General features: G+C 41.9%; 1 protein-coding gene across 3 annotated transcripts in view; it reads left to right on the top strand.

Annotated features, from left to right (window-relative positions):
• Positions 1-25,630, top strand: part of LOC119051777 (histone-arginine methyltransferase CARM1-like) — a 231,637-nt gene that overhangs the window by 102,449 nt on the left and 103,558 nt on the right. For all 3 annotated transcript variants that reach the window (XM_037148732.2, XM_037148733.2, XM_037148734.2), the window contains exons 3-4: positions 14,247-14,353; positions 15,213-15,317. In XM_037148732.2, the coding sequence (XP_037004627.2) occupies positions 14,247-14,353; positions 15,213-15,317 (212 nt within the window). The remainder of the gene's footprint in view (positions 1-14,246; positions 14,354-15,212; positions 15,318-25,630) is intronic.

The following is a 25,630-nucleotide window of genomic DNA, read 5'->3' as shown; positions in this document are numbered from 1 at the left end:
TTGGACAGAATTTCTTTAAGTCGAGATTATTCAGTAACCTATGAATTTCATGAACTTGATTTCTGTCCACATGTGGGAAATCTCATCCATTATTTCTTTAAATAAGCTTTCTGCACTCCCTTTTTCTCTTCTGGAATTGCAATAACTTGCAAAATTTTTTAATGTAATCCCATAATTCAGATATGCTTAGTTTATTCTTTTCCCTTTGTTTCTGAACTCACATATTCTTTCTTCTGCTTCATCTGTTCTGCTGTTGGTGGTCTCCATTGCATTTTTTCATTTCATTCATTTTTTAGCTCCAGATTTTCTGTGTGATTGTTTTTATAATTTCCATCTCTGACAATCTGCTTATTTTGTTCATGTATTGTTTTCTTTATTTTAGTCAATTGTTTTTGTGTTTTCTTATACCTCATCAAGTTTCCTTAAAACAGCTATTTTGAATTGTGCACTGGGTAAGTAACAGACCTCCATGTCCTTGTGACTGGTCGCTAGAAGATTATTGTAATTCTTTGGTGGTGTCCTGTTTTCTTGACTCTTCATGTTCCTGGATATTATGTGTTGCTGTCTTCCATTTGAAGTAGCATTACTTTCTATAGTCCTTACTAATTGGGAGTGCTCTGCCTTCCATCAGCCTTGCTAATGATTCTGAGGCTCAGACCTTCTGTGAATACACCTGACCATGTTTCTTGCCCCACCCTTTTGGCAAAATTCTTAAGCTTAAACACCCCCCCCCTTTTTTTTTAATTCTGCCATGCAACAAGCTGAGTGCTTACAGACTTCCTTTGTTTTCCTAAAGGTGGTGCTAAAGCTTAACCTTGTGGTTTCTCCTTGGCCCACAAATTTGGGCCAGCTCTCTGGATATGCTCACTAGCTGCCTGTTGTCACTGCTTTTTTAGGAACTTGCACAGAGAGCTGGCCACAGGGTGGAGATGTGTATGGGAGTGGTGCATGAAGCACTAGGGATGTCTATAGGTTATTTGGAGAGATCAGTGGACAAAGGTATTACCAGTGGCTTATGGACAGACTTCTTGGAGTCCATGAAGCAATTAGAAAGATCTGTGTTCCTTTAATGTCCTCTAAGAGTCCTATTTGCCACTCTCCCCATCTTTTCCCATCTCCCCAGTCCTGCTCCTGATTCACTACTCCGAATGTGGTGAGAGAGAAATGAACCTCTTTGGCAGGGTCCTGGATAGCTGGGGAAGCCAGGTGCTCACTCACCTGCTCTCACCTTTTCCATGGTAGCAATCAAAGGCTTAGAAGACTTCCCTTGTCCTGAAACTGTGTTGGCTGAGGGGAGGAGTGATGCAGGTAAAGTCAGACTGTTCTCATTATCCTCTCTGATGCGTCCAAAGCTGTACCTTTTTGCTCCAGCCACATGCTGGCACTTCTGTGCTGGAAACCTGGACTTTCACAAAGACTCTCTCATCCGTGGGTGACTTCTAAAACAGAGTTTCCCAGGGGTTCCTGGGCCATGGCTAAGAGGGGCTGGATCCGGGTCATGGGCCACTGCAGGGCACACAGCTGTGACCAAGACCTGTATGTCCACTACCCTCCTGGGTCACTTGATGTATGATGCTGGTCCCACAGCTCTCACAAAGGCACTGTTGTCCGTGGATGGACACCAAATGGTTATTACCAGTGTGGTGGTGGGGGGCAGATTCACTAATGAGCGATGTCTTATTCAGCTGTGATGTTCACGTCACTCCGAACTTGATGTTTTTATTGTTTTACTGTGATAAGTCACAGTATAAAATAGACAGTTACTTGGTTCATAAGAATAGTGAGGAGTCAGCTAGAGCAATTTTTTTTATAATTTGGCTAAATTTCACCAACCTAGAATAATAACTAGTGTTAAAAGAAACATTTCCAAAGAAAATTTCTGTAGTTATACCCACAGAATCCATTTCTGTCATGATTTTATAACATTTGGAATCAAAACCATATCCTTGTCTAGCCAATCTTTCTGGTTTTTGCTAAGTCATTTCTCTGTTACTTGTGTTACATTGATGTGTTAGATGTCAATTTTATTTCTGTTCCTTTTCTTCCCTGCCATCCTTGATTAGTATAGACAGCATCTTCCAAAGTAGAACATGCCACTCAAAGACTTCCTATGTTTTAGAATTCCCCACTTTCTGGACTATAGATGCTGGTATTGGAATGAATACTGGTCTTGCTAATTTGACTTGGAGAAAACTATGTCTGTAGCTCTTCTTCATGTGTACAGTGGAGATCATCACACCTCTTGGCAGTGAGGATTGAATTTAATGAGACCATAAATGTGAAAGTACTATCAAATGGAGCAGTTTGTCAATGTGTGCTTGCTTTTTAACCAAGGCTGAGACTGGTAGCAGGAAGCATTCCTCTTCTCGGCTCCTGATTGCTCTCTTGTGTTTCTCTCCCCTCATGCTCTGTCCCCAGCCGCCTCCTCTTCACTTTGGTTCCTGGGCAGCTGCTACTGTGAAGACAGTGCAGCTCCCATCTGCTTTCAGCATATGGGACCAACACTGTTGCTTCCAAAGTTCTTGTATTTGCTGTTCAGAGCAGGGCTGGTTATTGTGTAGAAAGTGAGGCAGAAAATTGCAGAATGATTTAACCAGTGTCTGTCTTTCTATAAACATGATGGAATTAATAGATCGATCTTTTTATCTATCATTCATCTATGCATGCTTGTGCCAACATTTTCCACTGAGAATTTTAGTTTCCACACCCATTTATGCAAGTCCAGGGGAAATACAGAAAGCACAGAAGACCGAGGCCAAGAGGAAATTAAAACACAAATCTGCATATTATAAGACCCACACATGTTACTTCCAACCCATAATTTTGGCTTTGAGAATCTTGGCACCCAAGCAAAGGAGGAAACACTATTGATCTACAGATTTCCCAGTGTCCGTAAGGGAACAGTGGCAAGTAAGCAGAATATGTCAAGCAAAGCTTCTTTTGGCATTTAGATCTAAAGAAAAATTTTCGAGTGGCTTCCGAACAATATTTGGAATATCCTTCATACCAGAGTATCAGGGTTCTAAACTCAACACTCATGCTAGAGCTGGGTGCAGTTAAAGCTTCAGGTAAGCCACACATATAAAATGAACTGCTGGTTATAGATATGAAAACACTGGTTATTTTGATAACCAGTATCTCTGGATTTAATTGCCCCGATTTTAGGTCCCTGTTATCCACCATCCCATATGAGACTAGTGGAGATGGATGTCAGCCAGGAAGCATTCGCTCAATTACTGCTAAATCCATTGGTTGCTTGTAATTGAAATGGATGGTTGGGTCCTTTTGTTAGGGGATGATGATAATGCAGTGCAGTGCAGTTCTGTGGACATGCTTCCTAATTGGAATTGGTCTTCAACTGCTGATGTCACACTCCTGAGTCCCCTAGGTCATCCACAATCACAGGGAAAGGTGAGGGGCATGGGTGGTCTAGTAAAAACTCACCTTCACAGCTGAAATCACACTGTAGGTCAATCCACTGTAACCTTATCCATATGAAAAGAGGTTGTTTGGGAATGGCAGTTGACTAATCCATAGGATTTTATCTAACAGCTCTAGAATCTGAATCTTCCCTGATGAGTGTCTGCACAAAATAGACAAATAAAAGGAGTACCATGAAACTCCATAACTACTCCCATGAGATTAAGATGAAACAATTGATGAAAAAGATAGCATGGTAAGTGTGTTCGACTGTCATTTAGCTTTAATGATTTCATGATGCTTACAAATAGAAGGGAAGTAATGGATATTTTACATTGCAGACTTGCTGTCCACTGAGTTTTGTAATTGATCCTTGGGGATATGGGCACGCAGACTCAAATGCCTGCGGTGTCCAGGCAGGTCATGAAAATGCATGAAGTGAGCTGATCACAAATGAAAGGAGAGGGCAGCTGTGGGGAACTGGGGGTGTGGTATTCATTCAAAAGGTGGCATTGGCCACTGGCCCCGCGCCGATGATTGCCCCGGAGAAATTCAGACCCAGGGAGATGGCTGCACAATTTTAGCCAGAAACTCACATTTCCTATGAGTTATTTCTGATTTTTAAGACACACAATGGTCAAATTTTAAAATGCCCAGGCTGGATGTAGTCTCTGCTCAGTCATTTTGCACCTAGCAGACCAGCTGTGAAAACGTGAGAGAGAAAACGAGAGAAAAACAAAGAGATTGAGCTAAGAAGACACATGCACATCTATGTCCTCAGACGGTTGTAGATTCATGTTGTTGAACGAACTACAGTAGGTATATTTTGATTTCTTAAAAATTAAGACAAGATTATTAGTTTCTTGTAAGACAGCAAAACTGTGTAGCTCTTATTGTTAAGTCCATGCTTGAGCAGGAAGAGAGCTAGATCTTAAAAGTGCATTGTAAAACAAAAAGCACCTACTTGTCCTCTGAACTGAAATTTTTGGTGTGACTTGAAATCTCAAGTCTGCCAGGTACAAAGTTCTGTCTGTCTCTTGCCTTGCATCAGGTCCAGAAATTCACAACTGAATTTATGGGTAATTTTGTCTTACTTGTCTTCAGTTAATATATAAAGAGAAAGCCCAGAGAGATTTCTATGTCTACGTGTTATGCTAAATTTTCACTTGGCAAAATGAAGTGCCCAAACATTATGTACTCAAGCTACAGGCTGTTACTTCGGTTTTTTAAAATTTTATGTTATGTTATACTAATGCTTACCGAAAGTCAGGGTATGTTTCGAGAATGTATGGGGTAAGGCATAGATAGCCATAAAAATGTTGATTTAAGTTATTAAACATCATTTTAAAAACTGTAAATCTAATCAGACTGGGAATGTGCCACCTGTTCCGTGTTCACCTGTGCTGCTTTGCTTGCTGGGAGGCGTGCTGAGGCCTTGGAAGCCATGGAAACTAATTGAATAATGGCTTATGCTGCCACATAAATAAATTAATCCCTCTGTGAATATATGTTAAATGCTCCAGAAGGTGCATTCTGACCTCACTTAGTGAACTGAGATACCATTTGTCTTTCTCCAAGCCTGGTGACCTTCAAGTGATTAGGTGGCTTTGTAGAATTCAATTTTGATCCTAAGTAATGTAAATATAAGAGGGTCTTCACTGTAATAGGATTAAAACACAACCATTGAAATGAGCCAAATGGCAAATTGGCAGATTCACTCCCAGAATAAAGTATGACGTGGGTTAAAACACACATATACACTTGAAATGAGTACAACATAGAAATTGTTAGTAAAACCAAAAATCAAACCAAATCAAAACAAAAAACTAACTTCTCAGTAAACTGGCAATGACTCAGGAAAACAATTGTGGCAAAGTGAGTGGGGGGATTTCTGTTCTAGTCAAGGCCATCTACATACAAAAAAATATGTAGCTCAAGTCCAAAAGGGAAAGTTACTGCAAGGGAATGTCTTGTGGCATTTGAGGCAGAAGAGCAGAGTCCTGAATGATTGAGGGGAAGCGGGTATCCCTTGCATGGTCTCCCTCACCTGCATCCTGTCTCGTCATCTCTCTCAGGTCCCTCTTCCCCATGTATTTAACCCAACATGGCCACCTCCCCCAAGACTGCATTTCCTATAGCTAGGATGATTCAATTATTAATCATCCAAGACAAGACTCTTTTGAGTGTGAAATGGAATATGATCAATAATTTCTCCAAGATACAGGCATAAATTAGGCAAAACAAGTTGTAGATTCACATTTTCCCCACCCTGCCCACTTTTTGAGCCCTAGAGCTGGTGTCTGTTTATTAGTGTCTGGGTTTCCTGCTTCAGGCTGAGCTATCTCCTCTGATCAGTAGCTCACCCTTAACCAATCTCTTGGGTGGAATATGGGATCCCGTAGTGAAAACAGCGTCAGGAGCTGTGAGCAAGACTCAGGGAGTGTGGACAGGAAAATGAAGCTGGTGACTCTGGCAATGTCACATATTCAACGTGGTATAGAACCAGAAATGTTTGGTCAGTTGCTTTGTAGTGATCCTCCACAATAGCAGTCTGCCGCTGGGAGCAAAACCGGTATTTAGGCTAGCCCAAGCTCAGAGATTGCAGAAGCCAAGAATCTAAATGTCTGTTGTCCCCGAAGCACAGATTTTCTAACTCCTACTTTCCCTGTTTCACCTTAGTCCACTACCTCTCTTTCAGTAGTGGTCTCCTGTGGTTTGGCCTGTCTTTAATCTACTTCCCTTGCTTCAGATAACAGGAGCTCAATTTATCTTTGGGTTTAGATAGGGCCAACTCAACTCTTGTCAATTGGCATTGATCTCTGGCTATAGCAACTGATTGGGAGATGGGCCTGTGGGCCTTTAATTTAACCTAGTTCCATGAGACTCAATCTGGCGCTTTTGTTGGAATATTTTGGAAGTCCTGAGCTTGCTGAGCCAATAGAAAGGTAGTTCTGGAGATGCTGAAGGTCATCTATTCCTGTGAGGTGGGTGCCTGCTTGAACGTGAAGCTAAAACAGAGAAATAGGGAGTAAGAAAGAAGGACATAGAGAGATAGAAATAGTAATAATGAAAAAGAGAAGCAGGGAGAGAAGGAAGGGGAAGGAAAGGAAGGGAAAAGAGAAGGGGAGCGGGGAGAGATGAAAGGAAAGAAGAAAATATTTACAATATCATTTGAACTCCTGGACACAAGCATTCTTGAAAATAATATTTTAATTCTGGATTTTTCAGTTTTGTGAGCCATAAAGTTCATATCTCAGTTGCATTTCCACCACTTGCCAACAACAGTTTTCACTGATATCCTTTCTTTAGAATCTTGTTTCAGCTCTAGCTCAGTCAGTTATTCCTCTGGCCAAGGCTGACCCCTGATGCTTCTGCTTATTGGAGACTACACAGTTTTTAGACTGTGCGTTTCCTCGTTGATGGGCGATGTGTCAGGGCAAGTGCACTAAGATCCCACAGGGATCAGAGACCTGGCTCAGCATCCAAACATACGAACAATCTGTCCTTTCATGAATGGTGGAGCTCACTCTTTTATTAATGTTTAGGCCACTGCTGCTCATCTCAGTAAGTGTGTAATTGGTTTTGAAGACATGCATAAAAATTGCCTTTGAAATTTGACAAGATCCCCGGCCTACTTGTTTTGCATAAAATTTTTGACATTTAGAGATGTGACAAATACACAAAATACTTCCCCGTAGTCTTTCCCAGTGCTTTGTACTAATGCAGTGATGTTCAGCCAGTGTGCTGTGCCAGGCACACCGGTGCACCACAAGAACTTTGAAAACATGAAGTACCTGACTAGTTAGTTAGGGGCACTGACCTCTTTCCCCTTAGGTTTTCATACAGAGAAATGACAACAGCCAACCCAACAATAGCTATCTTGTGTGAATGAATCAAAATTACACCTATTTTTTGGTCAGATCAGCAAAAATACTTTTTGGTATGCTGCAAAATTTTAGTCATTAGTTTATGTGTGCCATGACAGGAAAAAGGTTGCAAATTGCTGTACTAATGTTTTGGTTGCACAAAAGTAGTGTTAGGTAAGTGTTAATACAGATTGCAAATTGTAGGTTTGGTTGCTAATTGTAAGGCTTCGAGAGAAAAGAAAAGCCAGATAATACATTAAATTTCTTAGAGCTTATATGTACCTTTGTTTTAAGAGAGATTGATTTGGCAATTGCTTATAAGGAATGAGGACAAATTCTTTTTTTTTAAAAAAAGGATCTAAAAGCAATAAAGGAGACATTAGCTTGCAGTCTGGAGAAGCAGTTCATTTTTCTAGTTTTCTCACATATGCAATAGAAATATATAGTGTCTCATAATAATGCTATCTATTTATGGTGGGCGCTCAAAGAATCTACCTCATTTCTAAATCCTTTTACTACTTCCCTAAGTAAATCTGCTTATACGAGGCTCTTCTTAGGATCACCCTTATGTTTAATTTTAGTCAGCAGCAGAGTTCTCTGTAAGTATTCACAGTTAGAATGTATTCATTTTTCTCTCCTGCTTCACCTCCCACCACTTGAAACTGCGATGCTTTTCTCTGGGAATATGGGCACCTATACACACTCCCACACACATGCACCTTATATCCGTACAGAAAATTTCCTAAAATCCAGTTTGCAGTTGCCTCAACTTGGGAGTTGGGATGAAGAAGCTATGGAAACTACCTTATGCAAATATTATGTTGCTCTTTGTTAAGGGATACAGAAGCATAGTAGTATTGTGATTTAGGAGTTCAGATGGTGAATACATTTTGACTTAACATGGATCGTAGACAGAAGATAATTTGGTTCTGCCAGTGATACCTAACTAGAAGAAATTTTTAATTAATTAAATGTTGCTGAAAGATAGAGCAACTGAGACCATAAAGTTAAGTTCACCTCTGGTTAGGGAATAAATGAGTCCGTGAGAAAAATAAACCATCAATTCTAAGGTAATTACTTTGGGAGAACTGGACCAGCCAGGAGGTGAGATTGGAAAGGGATACCAAAATAATAACAATAGTAGTAGTAGCAGCAGCAGCAGCAGCAGCAGTAGTAGTAGTAGTAGTAATAGGAAGACAGGAAAGGGGAAAGAGAAAGAGTGTTTTTATCCACTCATTCATTCAATGATATTTATTGGATACTTACTATGTGCCAAGTATCATATTAAGCACCAAGATTTAATGGTGAATAGATCTTTTGACCTTCATAGACTCTACATTTTACTGGGTAAGCTAGAAAAAAATAAACATTTAGACAAATTTAGACAAAATAAGCATTTAGACATTTAGCCACATGATGTGCAGAAAGCTCCTAAACAGTGATGGAGACAAGGCCACTGCAGCTGTTGGCACAACATTTATCCTGCCAGAAAGATGCCCTAGGGTGCCGTCCTGTGCCTCCAGCCTTGACTGGGTAGGAGACGGGAAAAAATGCAGTCTGTCCTAAGCTACGTCCATTCCCAGGGGAAAGCACCACAAAGCCAAGGGAAGGAGAACTGAATGGGGCATGTGGTCTGCAGGAGAATAGATCGCTTCCTTAGGTGCCCAGTGAAGAGAGCTTTGGCACACTTGAGCTGATAGACTGGAGAGAATGAAAATAGGCTGTCTGTAAGTGATTCAAGACAGCCTAAAAGCAGTTCTGCAACAATGTCTAGAGTTTGTTTGTTTATTTGTTTATTTATTTATTTATATTCAGTATAATTCTGTATTAGTTTCAGATGTACAGCATAGTAGTTAGGCAATCATATGAAACACTAATCAGAAACAACCTATACACCCCTATGTTTATAGCAGCATTATTTACAATAGCCAAAGTCTGGAAGCAGCCTAAGTGCCCACAACAGATGAGTGGATAAAAAAGATGCAATACATTTACACAATAGACTACTACTCAGCTTTAAAAAAAAAAAAAAGGAACTCTTACCCTTTTGCAACAGCATGGATGGACCTAGAGAATATTATGCTAAGTGAAATAAGCCAGTAAGAGAAAGAGAAGTACCATATGATTTCACTTATATGTACAATATATTGAATAAAGTAAACTAACAAACAAATAAAACCAGATTCACGGATGCATGGAACAAACTGGCAGATCTTGAGGGGGGAACAGATTGGAAGAGATCAGCCAAAGAATATATATCCATAGCCCATGGACTCAGGCAACAGTGTGATGTATTATTATTTTTTTAAAAACCTACACCATGAGTATCATATTGTCAGTTGTGGATTTTCTGGTCTAATATGGGACATGTGGCCAGAACAGCTGAGGCAGGCAGGCAGGCAGGCAGGTATTACCCTTCCTTGGCACAGAAAGGTGCTAGTATCTAGGTAAATAATTTTTTCTTGTAAAGCACCACAGACTGTATCACTTGTAAATAGAAGCTATTTAAGAGAAGCAAGCAAACAAAAACATCCCTTCAATATGGTCTTTTAAGAAAAACAAATGGTATGTCTCAAGAGTCTTTATTGATCCCTAAATATAACTACATGGTAAAACTGAGAAGTAATGGTTTGTCAAGAAGAAACCTAAACCAACGCTGAGAATCAAAAGGAGTAATTATGGCCTTGGCGTGGAATTGCCTTGAGCTTGGTTAGTATCTGTGTGGCAGAGAAGATTGTATCTGTGTATTTATGGAGAACATTCAAAAGACTTTTTCTTCTAGGATTTTTATGCTTTCAAGTCTCACATTTAAGTCTTTCATCCATTTTGAGTTTATTCTTGTATATGGTGTAAGAAGAGTATTTAGTTTCATTTTTTTGCGCATATCTGTCCAATTTTCCCAACACCATTTATTGAATAGACTGTCTTTTTAAAAAGATTTTATTTATTTTATTTTTAGACAGAAGGGAAGGGAGGGAGAAAAAGAGGGAAACATCAATGTGTGGTTGCCCCCCCCCCCCAACCAACTAGTGACTTGGCCTGCAACCCAGATATATGCCCTGACTGGGAATCAAACCTGTGACCCTTTGGTTCTCAGTCCAGTGCTCAATCCACTGAGCCATACCAGCCAGGGCTGAATAGACTATCTTTACCCCTTTGCATATTCTTGCCTCCTTTGTGAAATATTAACCACAAAAATCTTAGAAGAAAACATAGGAGTAAAATCTTGGACATTTCTTGCAGCAATATTTTTTTCTGATATATCTCCTTGGGCAAGGGAAACAAAAGAAAAAATAAACAAATGGGACTACATCAAACTAAAATGTTTTTGCACGGCAAAGGATACCATTAACAATGAAAAGATACCCCACTTAATGGGAGAATATATTCATCAGTGATATATCTGATAAGTGGTTAATATTCAAAATTCATAAAGAACTTATAAAACTCAACACCAAAAATGCAATCCAATAAAAAATTGGGCAAAGGATCTGAGTAGACACTTCACCAGAGAGGATATACAGATGGCCAATAGATATATGAAAAGATACTTAACATCACAAATCATTAGAGAAATGCATATTAAAACCACAGTGAAACATCACCTCACACCTGTCAGAATGGCCAACATCAATAAATAACAAACAAGTGTTGGTGAGGATGTAGAGAAAAGGGAACCCTCATGCACTGCTGGTGGGAATGCAAATTGGTTTAGATATTATGGAAAGCAGTATGGAGCTTCCTTTTGACCAGGCAATTTCACTTCTGAGAATATATCCAAAGAAACTCAAAACACTAATGTGAAAGACTGTGCGCATCTCTATGCTCATTGTAGCATTAATTACAATAGCCAAGATTTAGAAGCAGCTCAAGTTCCCATCAGTAGATGAGTAGATAAAACAGCGGTGGTACATTTACACAGTGGAATACTACTCAGCTGTAAAAAAGGGAAATCTTACCTTTTGTGACAGCATGGATGGATGTAGAAAGTATTATGCTAAGTGAAACAAGCCAGTCAGAGAAATACAAGGGCCATGTGATTTCAGTTATATGTGGAATCTAGTGAACAAAATAAACTAAAAAGCAAAACACAAACAGACTCATAGATACAGAGAACAGACTGTCAGAGGAGAGAGGGGTTGGGGGCTGGGTGAAAAAGGTGAAGGGAATAAGCAAAAACAAAACCCATCTCACAGACGCAGACATAGACACTTTCCTTATTGTGATTTCCAGAAGGAAAGAGGGGTGGGAGGAGGTAGGAGAGGATAAAGGGGGAGATAAATGGTGATGGCAGGAGACTTGACTTGGGGTGGTGAACACACAGTACAGTATACAGATGAAGTATCATAGAATTGTACACCTCAAACCTATATAATTTTATTAGGCAATGTCACCCCAATAAATCCAGTAAGAAAAAAGGACTATTTGTTGAACGAGTGACTTTACTACAGGCTTAGAAAACCCAGACAGTGAGCCGAAGGGCTCCCCGAGGGGAGGCAGATCCCTGCTGGCGGCCTCCTGGAGCGCAGAGGGAGTGGCAGAGGGAGTGGCAGAGGTGTCAGGGCACTAGAGCTGGTTAATGTTAACCAGTGTTTTATTCATAGTATGTCTGAGAATTTTATTTTATTTAACTTTATTTCATTTTGTTTTTTGGTGAAAACATTGACGTTCTCTCTTATCAAACATCAGTTACAATGCAGTATAGCAACTACAGTCATCATGTTATGTGCTAGCATCTCAGACAGACCTCATTCGTCTTACAGCTGAATGTGTGCACACCTTTGCCGCGTCTGCCTGCTTCCCCCAGCCCAGCTCCTGGCAACCGCTCTTCTGTTCTCTGTTCCTGTGAGTTTGGCATTAAAACACACATCTGTTAACAATGAGGTCAAGGAGAGACAACTCAATGACTTGGAAAGTTATTCATAGAATTTTAAATGAAAAGATATGGTTATAAAATAATATGCAGTTTTGTAAAGAAGAGAAATGTTTATGCACACACACATCACATACTCCTCAAAAGAACATACCCAAATGTTGATAATAATTAGTAGCTTGTGTAATAGGATTTTTCTTTTCTGTTTTTAATTTGTTGAATTTTGTAGCTTTTTAATATTTTTCATGTGTTGGTTTTATAATTGTTTTTAAATCATTGTTTACATTCTTTCCTTTATAAGGGCATGATTGCAAAAGGTAAAGAATTGACAGAAAGTTTCATAATAGAGATAAATATAAAGAACCATTCTATTTTCATAAAAGAGAGACCCATCCATATGGGAACACTAGCTAAATAAGGGTTTATAAATTGGAATGAGCTGTATAATGTAGTGAAACATTGATTGTTCAGAATACATTTTGTCTAATCTTGATTTATATTTCCAGCAAGATTCCCTCCCTTTATCCATCTCCAAGTTTCTTTAGCATAGACGGCATTCCTTTGAGCAAAAGGAGCTGTGTTAGATATGTTTTCTTCTTTATTCTCCAAAAAAAAAAAGTTTTAACTGCCCCCACAAGGAATAACCCCAGGGCCTCACAGGGCTGCCTCACCAATTGAACAGTTTCACCAAATTCATTAGTCATTTCTCCAAATTTACATTTTAGAGCTTTTATTGGGGGGCTGCTCTGTAAGCACCATGTTTTGAAGAGGTAAATGAGATAAATAAGTCTGGAACACCTAAGTGATGCCCTAGAAGTGTGATACAGGTAGATGGGCATTTTTAAGATGGATAAATTCAGTAAAAGATGAAAGACAGTGGTAAGCCGAGGGAATGAGATTAGAGCAAAGGCTGTCATCCCTAGCTACACATGGAGACTAACTCCGGAGGCTTTTGATGAAAAGTGGACGTGCCTTGTTCCACCACCACAGCATCGAATTAGCAGATGTGGGATGAGGGTTCAGCATCCAGACTTCAAAAATACTTCCCAGGTGATTCTGATAGCCAAGTATCAAGGCCCACGGTTTTACAGCAACTAGTTCTGCACATGGAACAAGGAAATGCTGGTTGAACTGCAACTGGAGGATGAATAGGAGTTTGATGTCAAAAGATAATCTAAACAGATTCAAAGTCCAGAAGCCGGGCCAAGACCAAGCTGACATGGGACTTTGTCAGTGTCTCAGGATGACAGACACGTGGAGGACGCAGCGCAGGTCGTGTGTGTGAAAGGAGACAGGGTGCAGATACCCACACGGGCAGAGAGACTGCGCGGGGCTGGAGCTCGTGGTGAGCAGAGCGCTGGGCATAGGGACCCCGCGTGGGCTGAGAGACCTGGTCCCAGCTCCGGGTGGAGATCGAAGAGGCCACAGGCAGCAAGTGCCACAGGGCAGGATTTGAGAGACGTTTTTAAGGCAGAAGTCACTAAATTTGACAACTGTACATGCTGTGTTATCTATTAGTAACATCACTTACGAGTTTTTTTGAGCCTTCACTTTTACATTTTTTCTTGAAATAGAAAACATGCCCTTATAGTCACATATCTCAGCTGTTTTAACTCTCCTCTATATGCCTAGAGAATACTGTGGGACAAACCAACCCTGTCACTATGTAATGGAATGACATTTCATATATATGTTCATTTGCATTCACATATATTCTGTATTCACATATACACCCTCTTTTGTATTATCAGCAATCACCGTCCCCGGGGCACATACTGAGAATAAGCCCGGAAGCTCTGTGAGCACAGTGGCAGGGAGAATTCTACGAGCCTGTCGCTGTCTGTGTTCCATTATGCTCTCTCACTTGACATTTGTGAATGGAAATATGTCTGACAAGTGTAAATAAGGGTGTCACACCTCGGAGTAGTACCCATTTCCACCTTGCCATTCCTTATCATGCGTGTGTTCAGAGATGAACATGCTGTGATAACCTTCCGATATTTTCTCAGTTGGAATTTCATAGTGTGCAGTGGTGAGTTCTGTGGTTTCCAGGGTGTAGACACGTATTTCCTTCTCTCTCCTTGCAGAATTCAGCGCATTTTCAAAAACCTTGAAAAGATGCCGGGATGAAAAAAAGAAATACTCAGTGTTTAGCCAGCGGACAGAAGAGGCGTCTGCCACACAATACTTCCAGGTCAGGGAAGTTGCCCTGGGTGGAACTGACTTGTTCAGGGTGATGCACACCTGTGAATACACCAGAGCGGGGCAGTGGGTGAGAGGAGACAACTGATATTGCACTGCCGTGTTTCTGAGAGTGTGGCCCCTGGGCAGCAACAGTACTATCCCCTGGATTAGAAGCCCCATTCTGTCGCTTACCAAGTTGTCAGGACTTGGGCAAGTTTTGGTATGTTTCTGAGCTCCAGTTTCTTCAGCCAAGGAACATAACTCATCTTATTGTGGTGATTTAATTCGAGGTTAGCATATTTGTGAAGCACCTTTAATGATGCCTGGCAGTAGAAAACTAACAAATTATGGCAGTTACAAAGATGATACCCATCACTGTCAGTGCTCATGGACTTGTGTGCCCCGTTTCCCCAACCCGGCCAGCCTTGCAGGGTTATCACCATCTCCACCTTGGGCCTCACTCCCACCCTCACCCTCAACTAGGAGTTCTTTCCAAGAGCTGTTTTTCTCTCCAGGCTGATGGGGCTCATTGACACCATCCATTTTGGCCCTAGCCCCTGTCTCTAATCTGTTTTTGATCTGTGCTCTTTTATACCAGTGGTGTTGGGAAGGGCATGCATGCACTTACCTGGCCAAGATCTAGGCCTGAGACTGTTGTCTGGAGTAGCAGTCAGAAGCCTGGAATCTACTTAGAGTTCTAAGCCTCATGAATAGGGCCAGCGTGGACCATCACTGCCTCTGTCACAGCCCCATCTTACCTGGCTGTTAGGCTAAGCCTGCCAGGCCCGGGGTGGCTATAAGAACCAGATGCTCTTGAAGGTGCTGCCCTGTGGGTTGTTCACTCTCTCTCTGTTCTCTTTTCCTTACAGTTTTATGGCTGCATTTCCCAGCAGCAGAACATGATGCAAGACTTTGTGAGGACAGCCACCTACCACAGAGCCATCCTCCAGAACCACACTGACTTTAGAGATAAGGTAATAATGACAGCAAGCAGGTGGTTAATCTCTTATTAGTACTTATTAACTGTCAAAACCTAGAATCAAAACTAAGCTTTAATAGAATTCCCATATGACCCATAAATTCCACTCCTAACTATATACCCCCTCAAAATGGAAGGCAGGTATTCAAACAACTGTTTGTACATGAATGTTAAGCAACACTACTCACAGTAGCCCCAAAGTAGAAACCGTCCAAATGCTCATCAACTTATAAATAGAGAAATTAAATGTGGCATAGCCATACAACAGAGTATTAGGAATGCTACTTATATTCCTGTTGTCCATAAAAAGGAACATAATGCTGATACGTGCTTCAATGCGGATGAACCATGAAAACATGCTGAGTGAAGAAGCCAGTTACAAAACCTCAGATGATTTTGGTTAAAAGAAACATCCAGAATAAGCAAATCCATAGAGAGCAGACTGGTGGCTCTCAGAGGTTTGGGGATGGAGACATTGGGAGTGGCTACAGAGTGGGCACAGGGGTTACCTTCTGGGGTGATGAAAATGTCTTGGAACTTGATAGAAATGATGGATGCACAACACAGGGAATGTGCCAAACACCACTGAACTGTGCCCTTTAAAATGGCTCGTGGCTAATTTCATATTATGTGAATTGTACCTCAATCAAGATATTAAGCTTTGAGTGAAACTCTGGAGACTGTACGCACTGTGCTTTGGCGCACAGAACAGGTTAAGAGCTTTATTGCTACATAAGGACTAGCTCTTATTTTATCACTTTACTTCATTTTTTCCATAGACTTCACAAGTGCCTGCATTTATTTCCTTCATAAAATGGATCTGAATGAAAAATGATTGTGAATATGTCATATAAGTGTTGTTCATTATTCTCCTATGTGTTAAACCGACTAAGTGTTCAAAATACTATACAGTTCATCTCAAAGATAAGAGTACTGTTCAGTGGAATCAGCAGTCATGGGATTTAGTTTCATACTTTCCCCATGTGTGGTTTTAGGCAAAACAGTACCTTTCTCTGAGCCTCTCACTCTATTCCACTACCATAGTAATTGTAGATCCGTGGCCTTTGGGACTGCACTATTAATTCCCCAGGGAGGGTGTGGTGGAGCATTGAAATACTGACCCAAATGACTCATGCCTCCCTGTGTCCACATCCATTTGCAAAGTTGTGTAGCTGCTGCTTTCATCAAGAACTAGTCTAATTTCCCCCCATCTCTGTGTTGTCCTTATGATGTACTTTAATCAGTAGAATATGACAAAGGTGACAGTGGGTGAATTTCAGCCTAGGCCTTAATGAGCCTTGTGGCTTCCAGTCTCACCCGCTTGGAATGCTGAGACCGCCCTTCTGTGAGGAAGCGCCGGCGGCTGGCCTCCCAAGGCTGGGGGGGCACAAGGAGGACTGTGGCCATCCAGGCAACGCTGGCACCAGTGCCAGATCTATGAGCCAGGCCACCTTGGGCCTCCCAGCCCAACCACCCCTCCAGCCGAATGCAGAAGCACGAGTGGGTCCAAGCAAGACCAGAATGGGAGAAATAATAAATTGTTTCCAGTTCAAGCCACTTCATTGTGATGGGTTTGTTATGTTGCACTAGCTAAGTAAAGCAGAGAGATGATGAGTGAAAAAGTTGTGACAAATGGGCTTCCAGCTGATTTGCCCGTGCCCTGCTTCCCTCTGCCATCTTTATTCTGTTATTAAGCCCATCAGAAATGTTTTAATTTTGATTATTGTATTTTTCAGTTCCAAGTTTCCATTTGGCTCTTCTTTGTGTCATGTATTTCTTGACTGATACTTTTCTACTTTTCCATTGATTTCAGCAGTGTTCATGATTACTGGTTGGAGCTTTTTTTTTTAAATAATAGCTGCTTAAATGTTTTTGTCAGATAATTCTAATGTCTGTGCCACTGCTTTGTTGGTTTCAGTTGATGATCTTTACCAGGGAATTGAGATTGTCCTGATTATTAACATGCCAAAAAATTTTAGATTGCATTCTGCAGATTTTCAGTATTATGTTGTGGGACTCTAGGTCTTGATTAAGGCCTATGGATAATGTTGATATTTTTCTTTAAGTACTTATTCAACCCGATTTGGTTCAGGCCATGAGTTCCCTGCCACTTGGTCTTCTGAGGCCCCTGGTTCCTACCTCAGACCAGTTTTCAAAGCCTTAGCAGTGCCATTTTCCTCTGTCCCATGTGCGAGTCATCCAGTGGTCAGTCTGGCACCTGGGCAGAGTTCTCAGTCCTGGTTTGCTAATTGTGCTCAAATCCATGCATATATAAGTTGAGGATAACCAAGGGATTTCTGGATACAAAAAAACCCAAAACCTTTTATGGGGTGGCTTTGCCAACTGCCTTCCCCTCCATGATTTCCCTGGTACTTTTTGGTCCTGTGGGGACACTTTTCGGTCTCTAGGCCAAAAAGGTTACTCTGCCATGCACTTCTGTGAGTTTGCCTACATATTTGCCAGAGAGAGAGAGAGAGGGGACAAAGAGAGAATAAAAGCAATGGGGGTTAGTCCCAGCCTTTGAGAATGACAGCAGTAGTGATTGCAGACAAAAGTTGGCCTCTCTTGTCCAAGTTTTGACTCCTGAAGACTGATATGACTACTACAGTATTGTTGGGGGCTGGAACATTGAGGAGGAAAGGGAGGAAAGCAGGGATGGGGAGGAAAAAAACCGAGGGTTTCCACATGCTCTCTGAGCATTAGGATTTGCCTTTCTGGATGTTGGAGCCAGAACTACAAGGCATCTCCAGGAGCTCTCCTGTGTGCATGCTGGTGCCCATTTTTGGTGTGTGGCATCCAGGCTGTGAGCCGGGTGTCAGGGGGTGTGATTCAGTAGTATTTCGTATTCTGGTCTTCTTTCCCAATCTACCTGCTACTGTTCACTTTGCAGTCTTTAAGTAGCAGCTTCATGTGTTCGGACCAGGTTTTGCAGCTGTACTCGGTGGGAAAGACGGAGTGAAGTGGCTCTCTACAACCTACCCAGGATGGGACATTTCCTAGAAGACAAATCTAGATACTTAGGTGGGGTGAGGGTGGCAGTAAGAGACAAAGGTAAGACATGGCCGGGAGACTTCTGCCAAGATGGAGGCATAGGTGGAAGCACTGCGCCTTCTCGCACATCTAAATTTAAAAACAACAAAGTTCTAGCCACAAAAATGCAGCCAAACCACAAAAAAATTGAACTACATGGAAGTCTGACAACAACGAACCCTTCAGCCAAACCAGTAAGAGGGGCAGAGCCAGCAGCACAGTGGGGTTGGGCAGGAAAGATCCACCGGACCAACCAGGGCGCGCAACCTAGGTGCGCCAGCAGCCGTGGGCAGATCCCAGGTGTGGAGTAGCAACGGGCGGACCCACTGAGGGCTGATCGCGGTCACACATTCTTGTGCAGATAAACCAGTGAAGGAGCTAGCAGTGACACAGGCCGCGCAGGCCCCAGCAGCAGGAAGCGGCAGAGGGAACCGACATTGTCCCTCTCTGACCCCGTCCCCACATACAGCGTCATAACCCAGCGATTCTGAGTGGCCCGGCCCCAGTGAACCACCTAAGGCTCTGCTCCTACCCAGCAGTGCAAAACAGCAGAGGGTGCTGCCATTTCCCTGCTCTGACCACGCCCCCACATACAGTGTCACAACCCAGCGACCTGGGAGTCCAAGGCTCCGTTCCTCACACCCTCACACTTAAAGGGCACGAACAGACCAAAAATGGCTCAAGAAGAGCTCAAAGCCCCAGAACCTATAAATCTAAGCGATGAAGAAATAGCAAAACTCTCAGACGCACAGTTTAAAACACTGGTGATCAGGATCCTCACAGAACTGGTTGATTATAGCTACAAATTAGACAAATATATGAAGGCGAAACTAATTGAAATGAATGGAATTGCACAGGAAACCAATAGCAATGAAAAGGAAACTGGGACTCAAATCAATGGAGTGGACCAGAAGAAAGCAAATAATGGCCAAATAGAAAAGAGTGAAGAAGCAAGAATTCAAAGAAATGAGGAGAGTCTTAGGAACCTCCAGGACATCTTTAAACGCTCCAACATCCGAATTATAGGGGTACCAGAAGGGGGAAAGGCACAGCCACCAGTGGAAAACTTACTTGAAAAAATAATAAAGGAGAATTTCCCCAATCTGGCAAAGGAAATAGACTTCCAGGAAATCCAGGAAGCTCAGAGAATCCCAAAGAAGTTAGACCCAAGAAGGAACACACCAAGGCACATCAGAATACATTAGCCAAGATTAAAATAAAGGAGAGAATCCTAGAAGCAGCAAGAGATAAGGGGACAGTCACCTACAAAGGAGTTCCCATCAGACTGTCAGCTGATTTCTCAAAAGACACCTTACAGGCAAGAAGGGGCTGGAAAGAAGTATTCCAAGTCATGAAATCCAAAGACCTACAACCAAGATTGCTCTACCCAGCAAAGCTTTCATTTAGAATGGAAGGGCAGATAAAGTGTGTCCCATATAAGGTCAAGTTCAAGGAGTTCATCATCACCAAGCCCTTATTATATGAAATGTTAAAGGGACTTACCTAAGAAAAAGAAGATAAAGAAAGATGAACAGTGAAAGGACAGCAAACTCACAGTTATTAACAACCACACCTAAAACAAAAGCAAACTAAGAGGACAGCTAGATCAGGAGTGGAAACATAGAAATGAAGATCTCAAGGAGGGTTAGCAACAGGGGAGTGGGAGGAGGAGAAGGGGGGAGAAGGTACAGAAAATAAGTAGCATAGACAGTAGATAGAAAATAGATGGGGGGCAAGAATAGCATGGGAAATATAGAATGTAAAGAACTTGAGACACATGGTCATAGACTAAAGGGGGGGTAATGGTGGGGACGGGGGGGCAGGGTGGAGGGGAATGAAGGGGGGAATAGAACAACTGTAACAGCATAATCAATAAAAAAATTTAAAAAAAAAAGAAACAAGAATTCAAAAAAAATGAGGAGAGGCTTAGGAACCTTCAGGACATCTTTAAATGTTCCAACATCCAAATTATAGGAGTACCAGAAGGGGAAGAGGAACAGCCATGAGTGGAAAACTTACTTGAACAAATAATAAAGGAGAACTTCCCCAATCTGGCAAAGGAAATAGACTTCCAGGAAATCCAGGAAGCTCAGAGTCCCAAAGAAGTTAGACCCAAGAAGGAACACACCAAGGCACATCATCATTACATTAGCCAAGATTAAAATGAAGGAGAGAATTCTAGAAGCAGCAAGAGATAAGGGGACAGTCACCTACAAAGGAGTTCCCATCAGATTGTCAGCTGATTTCTCAAAAGAGACCTTACAGGCAAGAAGGGGCTGGGAAGTATTCCAAGTCATGAAAGGCAAGGACCTACATCCAAAATTGATCTATCCAGCAAAGCTGTCATTTAGAATGGAAGGGCAGATAAAGTGCTTCTCAGATAAGATCAAATTCAAGGAGTTCATCATCACCAAGCCCTTATTATATGAAATGTTAAAGGGACTTACCTAAGAAAAAGAAGATAAAAAAGATGAATAGTGAAAGGACAGCAAACTCACAGTTATTAACAACCACACCTAAAACAAAAGCAAACTAAGAGGACAGCTAGATCAGGAGCAGAACCATAGAAATGAAGATCACATGGAGGGTTAGCAACAGGGGAGTGGATGGGAGAAGGAGAAGGGGGGAGAAGGTACAGAAATAAGTAGCATAGACAGTAGATAGAAAATAGATGGGGGGGAGGGCAAGAATAGTAGGGGAAATATAGAATCTAAAGAACTTGAGACACGTGGTCATAAACTAAAGGGGGGGAATGGTGGGAGAGGGGGTGTGTAGGGTGGAGGGGAATGAAGGGGGAAATAGAACAGCTGTAATGGCATAATTAATAAAATATATTAAAAAAAAAGAAATGGCCATATTTGGTTGCAGGGTCTCATATGTCTTGTCATTTTTCTTGAGGTTCCAGGACCCTTGCTTTGCCAGGGGGCTTGTGTCTGTTGAACAGTTATGAAGCTAACATTCCTGATGAGCAGACAGGAGAAAAGCTTGTTTCTTTTGACACTTCACCTGTTACTCAAGATTGTTGGTAAGCAGTCTAATCGACCTCAGATAGGTTTCTTGCCAATTGAAAAATAAAAACTCAACCTGAGCTATTAATCCATGGCTTGAGGATGATTTCAGGAGGTAATATTTTTATTTATGGAAACTCCCCTCCTTCTGAATTTGTTTAGGTTGAACCTGTAATCAATCTTCTATTATCTATAATATATTTTTTATATTATTTATAATCTAATTTTAACTTTGGTTATAGCTTTTATAGACCACTCCCCAAACTACTGATCATACTAATTTGCATTATGTGGCTCTTTCTCAGAATTTCACATGGACTATGTTACTTGACCACTTTATTTGTATATCTTTTCATCTCTGTAAATGAAGATATTGGATCAGGTCTTCTTTAAAGTCACTTCCAACTCTAACCTTGTTTGAGTCTCTAAGATACCCCTGTTCTGCCAGTCTGAAATGGGTTTATCTGCCTGCGAAATAAAACAGGCACCCATCTGCTGGGGTTTATGAAGGTGATGATTAATCACATGGTTGATAATTAATTATATCCCTTTCTCCCTCTGAGTTCTGAACTGATTTAGAAGTAGACACAGATGTCAGGTAGAAATCAAAATGCCAGCTTTATCGTTGGAAATGCTGTTTGGAGTACAGTGTTTGGACCTGTGTCCAAATAGAGATCCCTACTTTGTTTTTCCTCCAAAATAAAATTTTCTACCCACTAAACAGCTGGTCTCCCCAGACTGGTCCAGACCCTGCCCAGCAAGCTTCCACATGGGGGACTCCAGAGCGTATGCCTGAGTAGGGAGTGAGCAGACTGGCCGCTACCAAGCACCGGGCTGGACAGGCTTAGCCCTGTGTCTCAGTCAGATGGGTCACCTCTACCATGCGGAAAGAAGGAAGAGGCGATGGCTATTCTTCCTTCTGGTACTTCCCACCCCTGGGTGTCAATATCCCCTCTCCTCTGAAAACCGGAAAGGCAACTTGTGCCTGTTTTAGTGTCTCTGGAACCCCCTCAGTCCCAGACAAACCAGGATGGCTGGTCACCCTAACTCCAAAATTACCACGGATCCGGGTCCTCAAAAGTCCTTTTTTGTTAGCTTTATTATCCTGAAGACCATTCCAAATAACCAGTGTCCATGGATAGTGTCCACGGAGGACACTGTCTTTTCACTAAACCCCTGTATTCTTTCCCATTGAAACTACTGACCTAAAAGGGAATGATCAATACCAGTGGCTATTATTTATTGAGGAACTCAGTATATGCAAGCACTATGCTAAGAGCTTTTCATAGGTTGTTTCTGTCTTAGTCAATTCAGGCTGAACAACGAAAATAGTACAGAGTGGGTGCTTTAAACAGCATTTGTTTCTCATAGTCCACGGTCAGTGTGCCTGTGGAACGGGTGTCTGTTTCCCAGCTTGTCCGTCACACCCTCCTCCCTGTATCTTCACATGGCCGAGGGGTAGGGGAAGCGAGCCCTCTCCTGTCCCTTTTTGTAAGGGCACTAATCCCATCACAAGGGCTCCACTCCTGAGACTGAATTAGCTCCCAAAGGTCACATCTTCAAATACCATCACATTGGGGATTAGAATTTTGGAGGGCACCAACATTCAGCCAGTACCAGTTTCATTTCATCTTTACTACAGCTTCATTACTAATATTTTTACTGTTTTAAAGATGAGGGAACTGTGGCCTGGGGATGTTTATAACTTAGGTACTTGATTTAGTACAACTAGTAAGTGAAAGGCCAGGATTTGAGTCCAGTTAGTCTTACTTTAGAGCCCACATACATGACTTCTGGATGGTACGGCCTGTGGGAAAGCTGGCTGAAATTGCCAAGGGAGGCTTTTGTTTCTTTGGATATAAGGATGGGGTGAAAACATTGTGGTTTCTTAAACCTCCTCATGTATGCACGAGGCAGCGTTGCCCAATGGTTAAGTTCATCATTTCCGGAGCTGGGATGCTGAGTCGAAGCTCCAGCTTGGCCACTTCCCATGCACTTGCTTTAGACCTTTATCCTGTTTGCCTTGTGATCTTGTGCAGGTTGTCTACCATCTCTGGGCTTCAATTTCCTTGTCTATAAGAGTAGCAGCTACTTCCTAGAGTCCTTGTAAGGTCAAGATGATACCTTGCATATGCAGTGCTCAGTACAGGACTCAAATAGGAGTTCAGTACATAGTAGCAAGTATTATTATTGCTGATTTGAACATGGTGCTATAGTTTCCACCCCTGCTACAATTTTAAATCTTTCAAGATTTGATTTTTTTCATTATACCTTTTTTGTGCAGTTTTAATGAAAACCCTCCCTTGGCCAGAGCACTGCTGGCTGAGAACTCCATTTGGAATCCATTCAAGAAACTGACCCTGCTGGAACCCACCCCAGCCCCTCCTTAGAGTTTCTGTTAATTGCCATCTGGCTATTTTTAGTTTCTCCAAGTGTGTGCTGGTACAAGCAAGGGAAGTCCATTCTGCTGAGGGTGTGGGGCTGTGTAAGCTGTAGGCCTTTAATCTGGAAATGTTTTGACACTTCATTTGTCAGGGCACCAGTTGCTGGAAACTTGTGAAAATGAGCAGGAGCTGGGAGTTAGTTTTTGGATTTGCTTTATTATTTTTTTTAAGTCAGTGTTTTCGGGGGAGAGAATCCCCAGTCGCAACAGCTGCTTAGTGCATCCAAATGTTGACTTAGGCAGGAGGGGTTCAGGGATTTGAAGCCTTCAAATAAAACAAATAACAGCCACAAACATGCAAGGCAACCTGTTCAGATTGTCAGCTGACATTCAGAGTTGCAGAGCCTGGGCTTTAAGGCTCTCCCAGTGTGAGCTTCCTTTGGACTTCCTGCCATTGGTTTGGCCAAAGGAGTTCATTCTAATCCTGTTGTGAAATTCTCCTCCCACTTTAAAACACTGCACACTTTGGGTTAACCTGGCACACTAATGGGGCCCGACCTTAATCATCGGTGGGAATAAAGGCTGCAGCACAGACCTTCCACAGACCTTCAAAAAGCTCTACATATTTAATATACACAACTCAATGAGTTTGGAGATAAGTATGCATCTGTGAAATCATCACCAGGATCTTACCTATCACCCCAAAAGTTTCCTCCTGCCATTATTGTTATTATTATTACATGATAAGAACTTAACTAAGATCTACCTCCTTAGGAGATTTTTAAGTATGCAACACAGTATTGTTAACTCTAGGAACTATGCTTTGCCATAAATATCTAGAAATTAAGAATTATGTTATTCATCTTGCCTGACCAAATGTGTGTTCCATGACTGATACTTTCCTGTCTCCCCCTTCCCCAAGTCTCTAGAAACCACTGTTCTACTCTCTGCTTCTACGAGTTTGACTGTTGTAAATACCTCATCTAAGTGGAATCATGTTGTATTTGTCCTTTGCATCTGGCTTATTTTGCTTCGATATTGTCCTCCAGTCTCATCTATGTTGTCACAAATGGCAGGATCTCCTTTGTTTTTAAGGCAGAATAACATTCGGTGGTGTGTATATACCACATTCTCTGTATCCATTCTTTGAATTCTCCACTTCTCACTTCTCAGCATCATTGTTAACCTGGCAACAAAACCTTTGTTCAGAGCTGTGTAGGGAACTGGGAAGAAAGGAAGCTACTCACCATTCCTGCTTAGGTCCTTTGCATTTCCTCTCTGTGAATCTTACTTAATCTTTGCCTGTTAGACAGCTGATTTAGAAACCAACTTTGCTAATTTGATTTTTTTTTTAAGATTTAAAAGGAAAGAAAAAGAATTTCCTAAAATGATAGAGGAACACTGAGGAACTAGGCTTAGAGGCTACCTAAGCAATCTCTGAGCTCGTGCTGCAGAATTGACCTCAGTAAGGCAGCAGTGTTGCAGGCCGTGGACACTGCCGTCCACATGCACCGCCGTAGGGTGCTGCCTCCAGCTGTATCCTCAGCGCCTCCCTCTGAGGTGCTGGAAGCTGGAGGTAGCTGTGACCTCATCCCAGTGAATTCTACACTACCCCAGTCCTCACACTCTCAGTTTCTCATGCAATGTATGTCTTGCTGGCAGAACCTCAGCCCTGCCTGTGCTTGAGCTGTGAGGGTGCTGGGACGAAGCATCAGGCACCTCAGCTTCCCCAGCTGGAGTCTGCTGCTGCTTCACAGGCAGACGTTGCCCAGACATAGGGAGGGATCAAATGCAGAGCGGTACAAACAATTACATGTATTTGATAGTCTAGCATTATTGGTAAAGGGACCAGATCTACATCCTTTTAATTAATTTGCTTTACTGTTC

Source organism: Artibeus jamaicensis, unplaced genomic scaffold (assembly GCF_021234435.1).
Source record: "Artibeus jamaicensis isolate MK-2021 breed Jamaican fruit bat unplaced genomic scaffold, CSHL_Jam_final scaffold_1964, whole genome shotgun sequence".
Lineage (NCBI taxonomy): Eukaryota > Metazoa > Chordata > Mammalia > Chiroptera > Phyllostomidae > Artibeus > Artibeus jamaicensis.
This window is presented reverse-complemented; position numbering and strand designations above follow the sequence as displayed.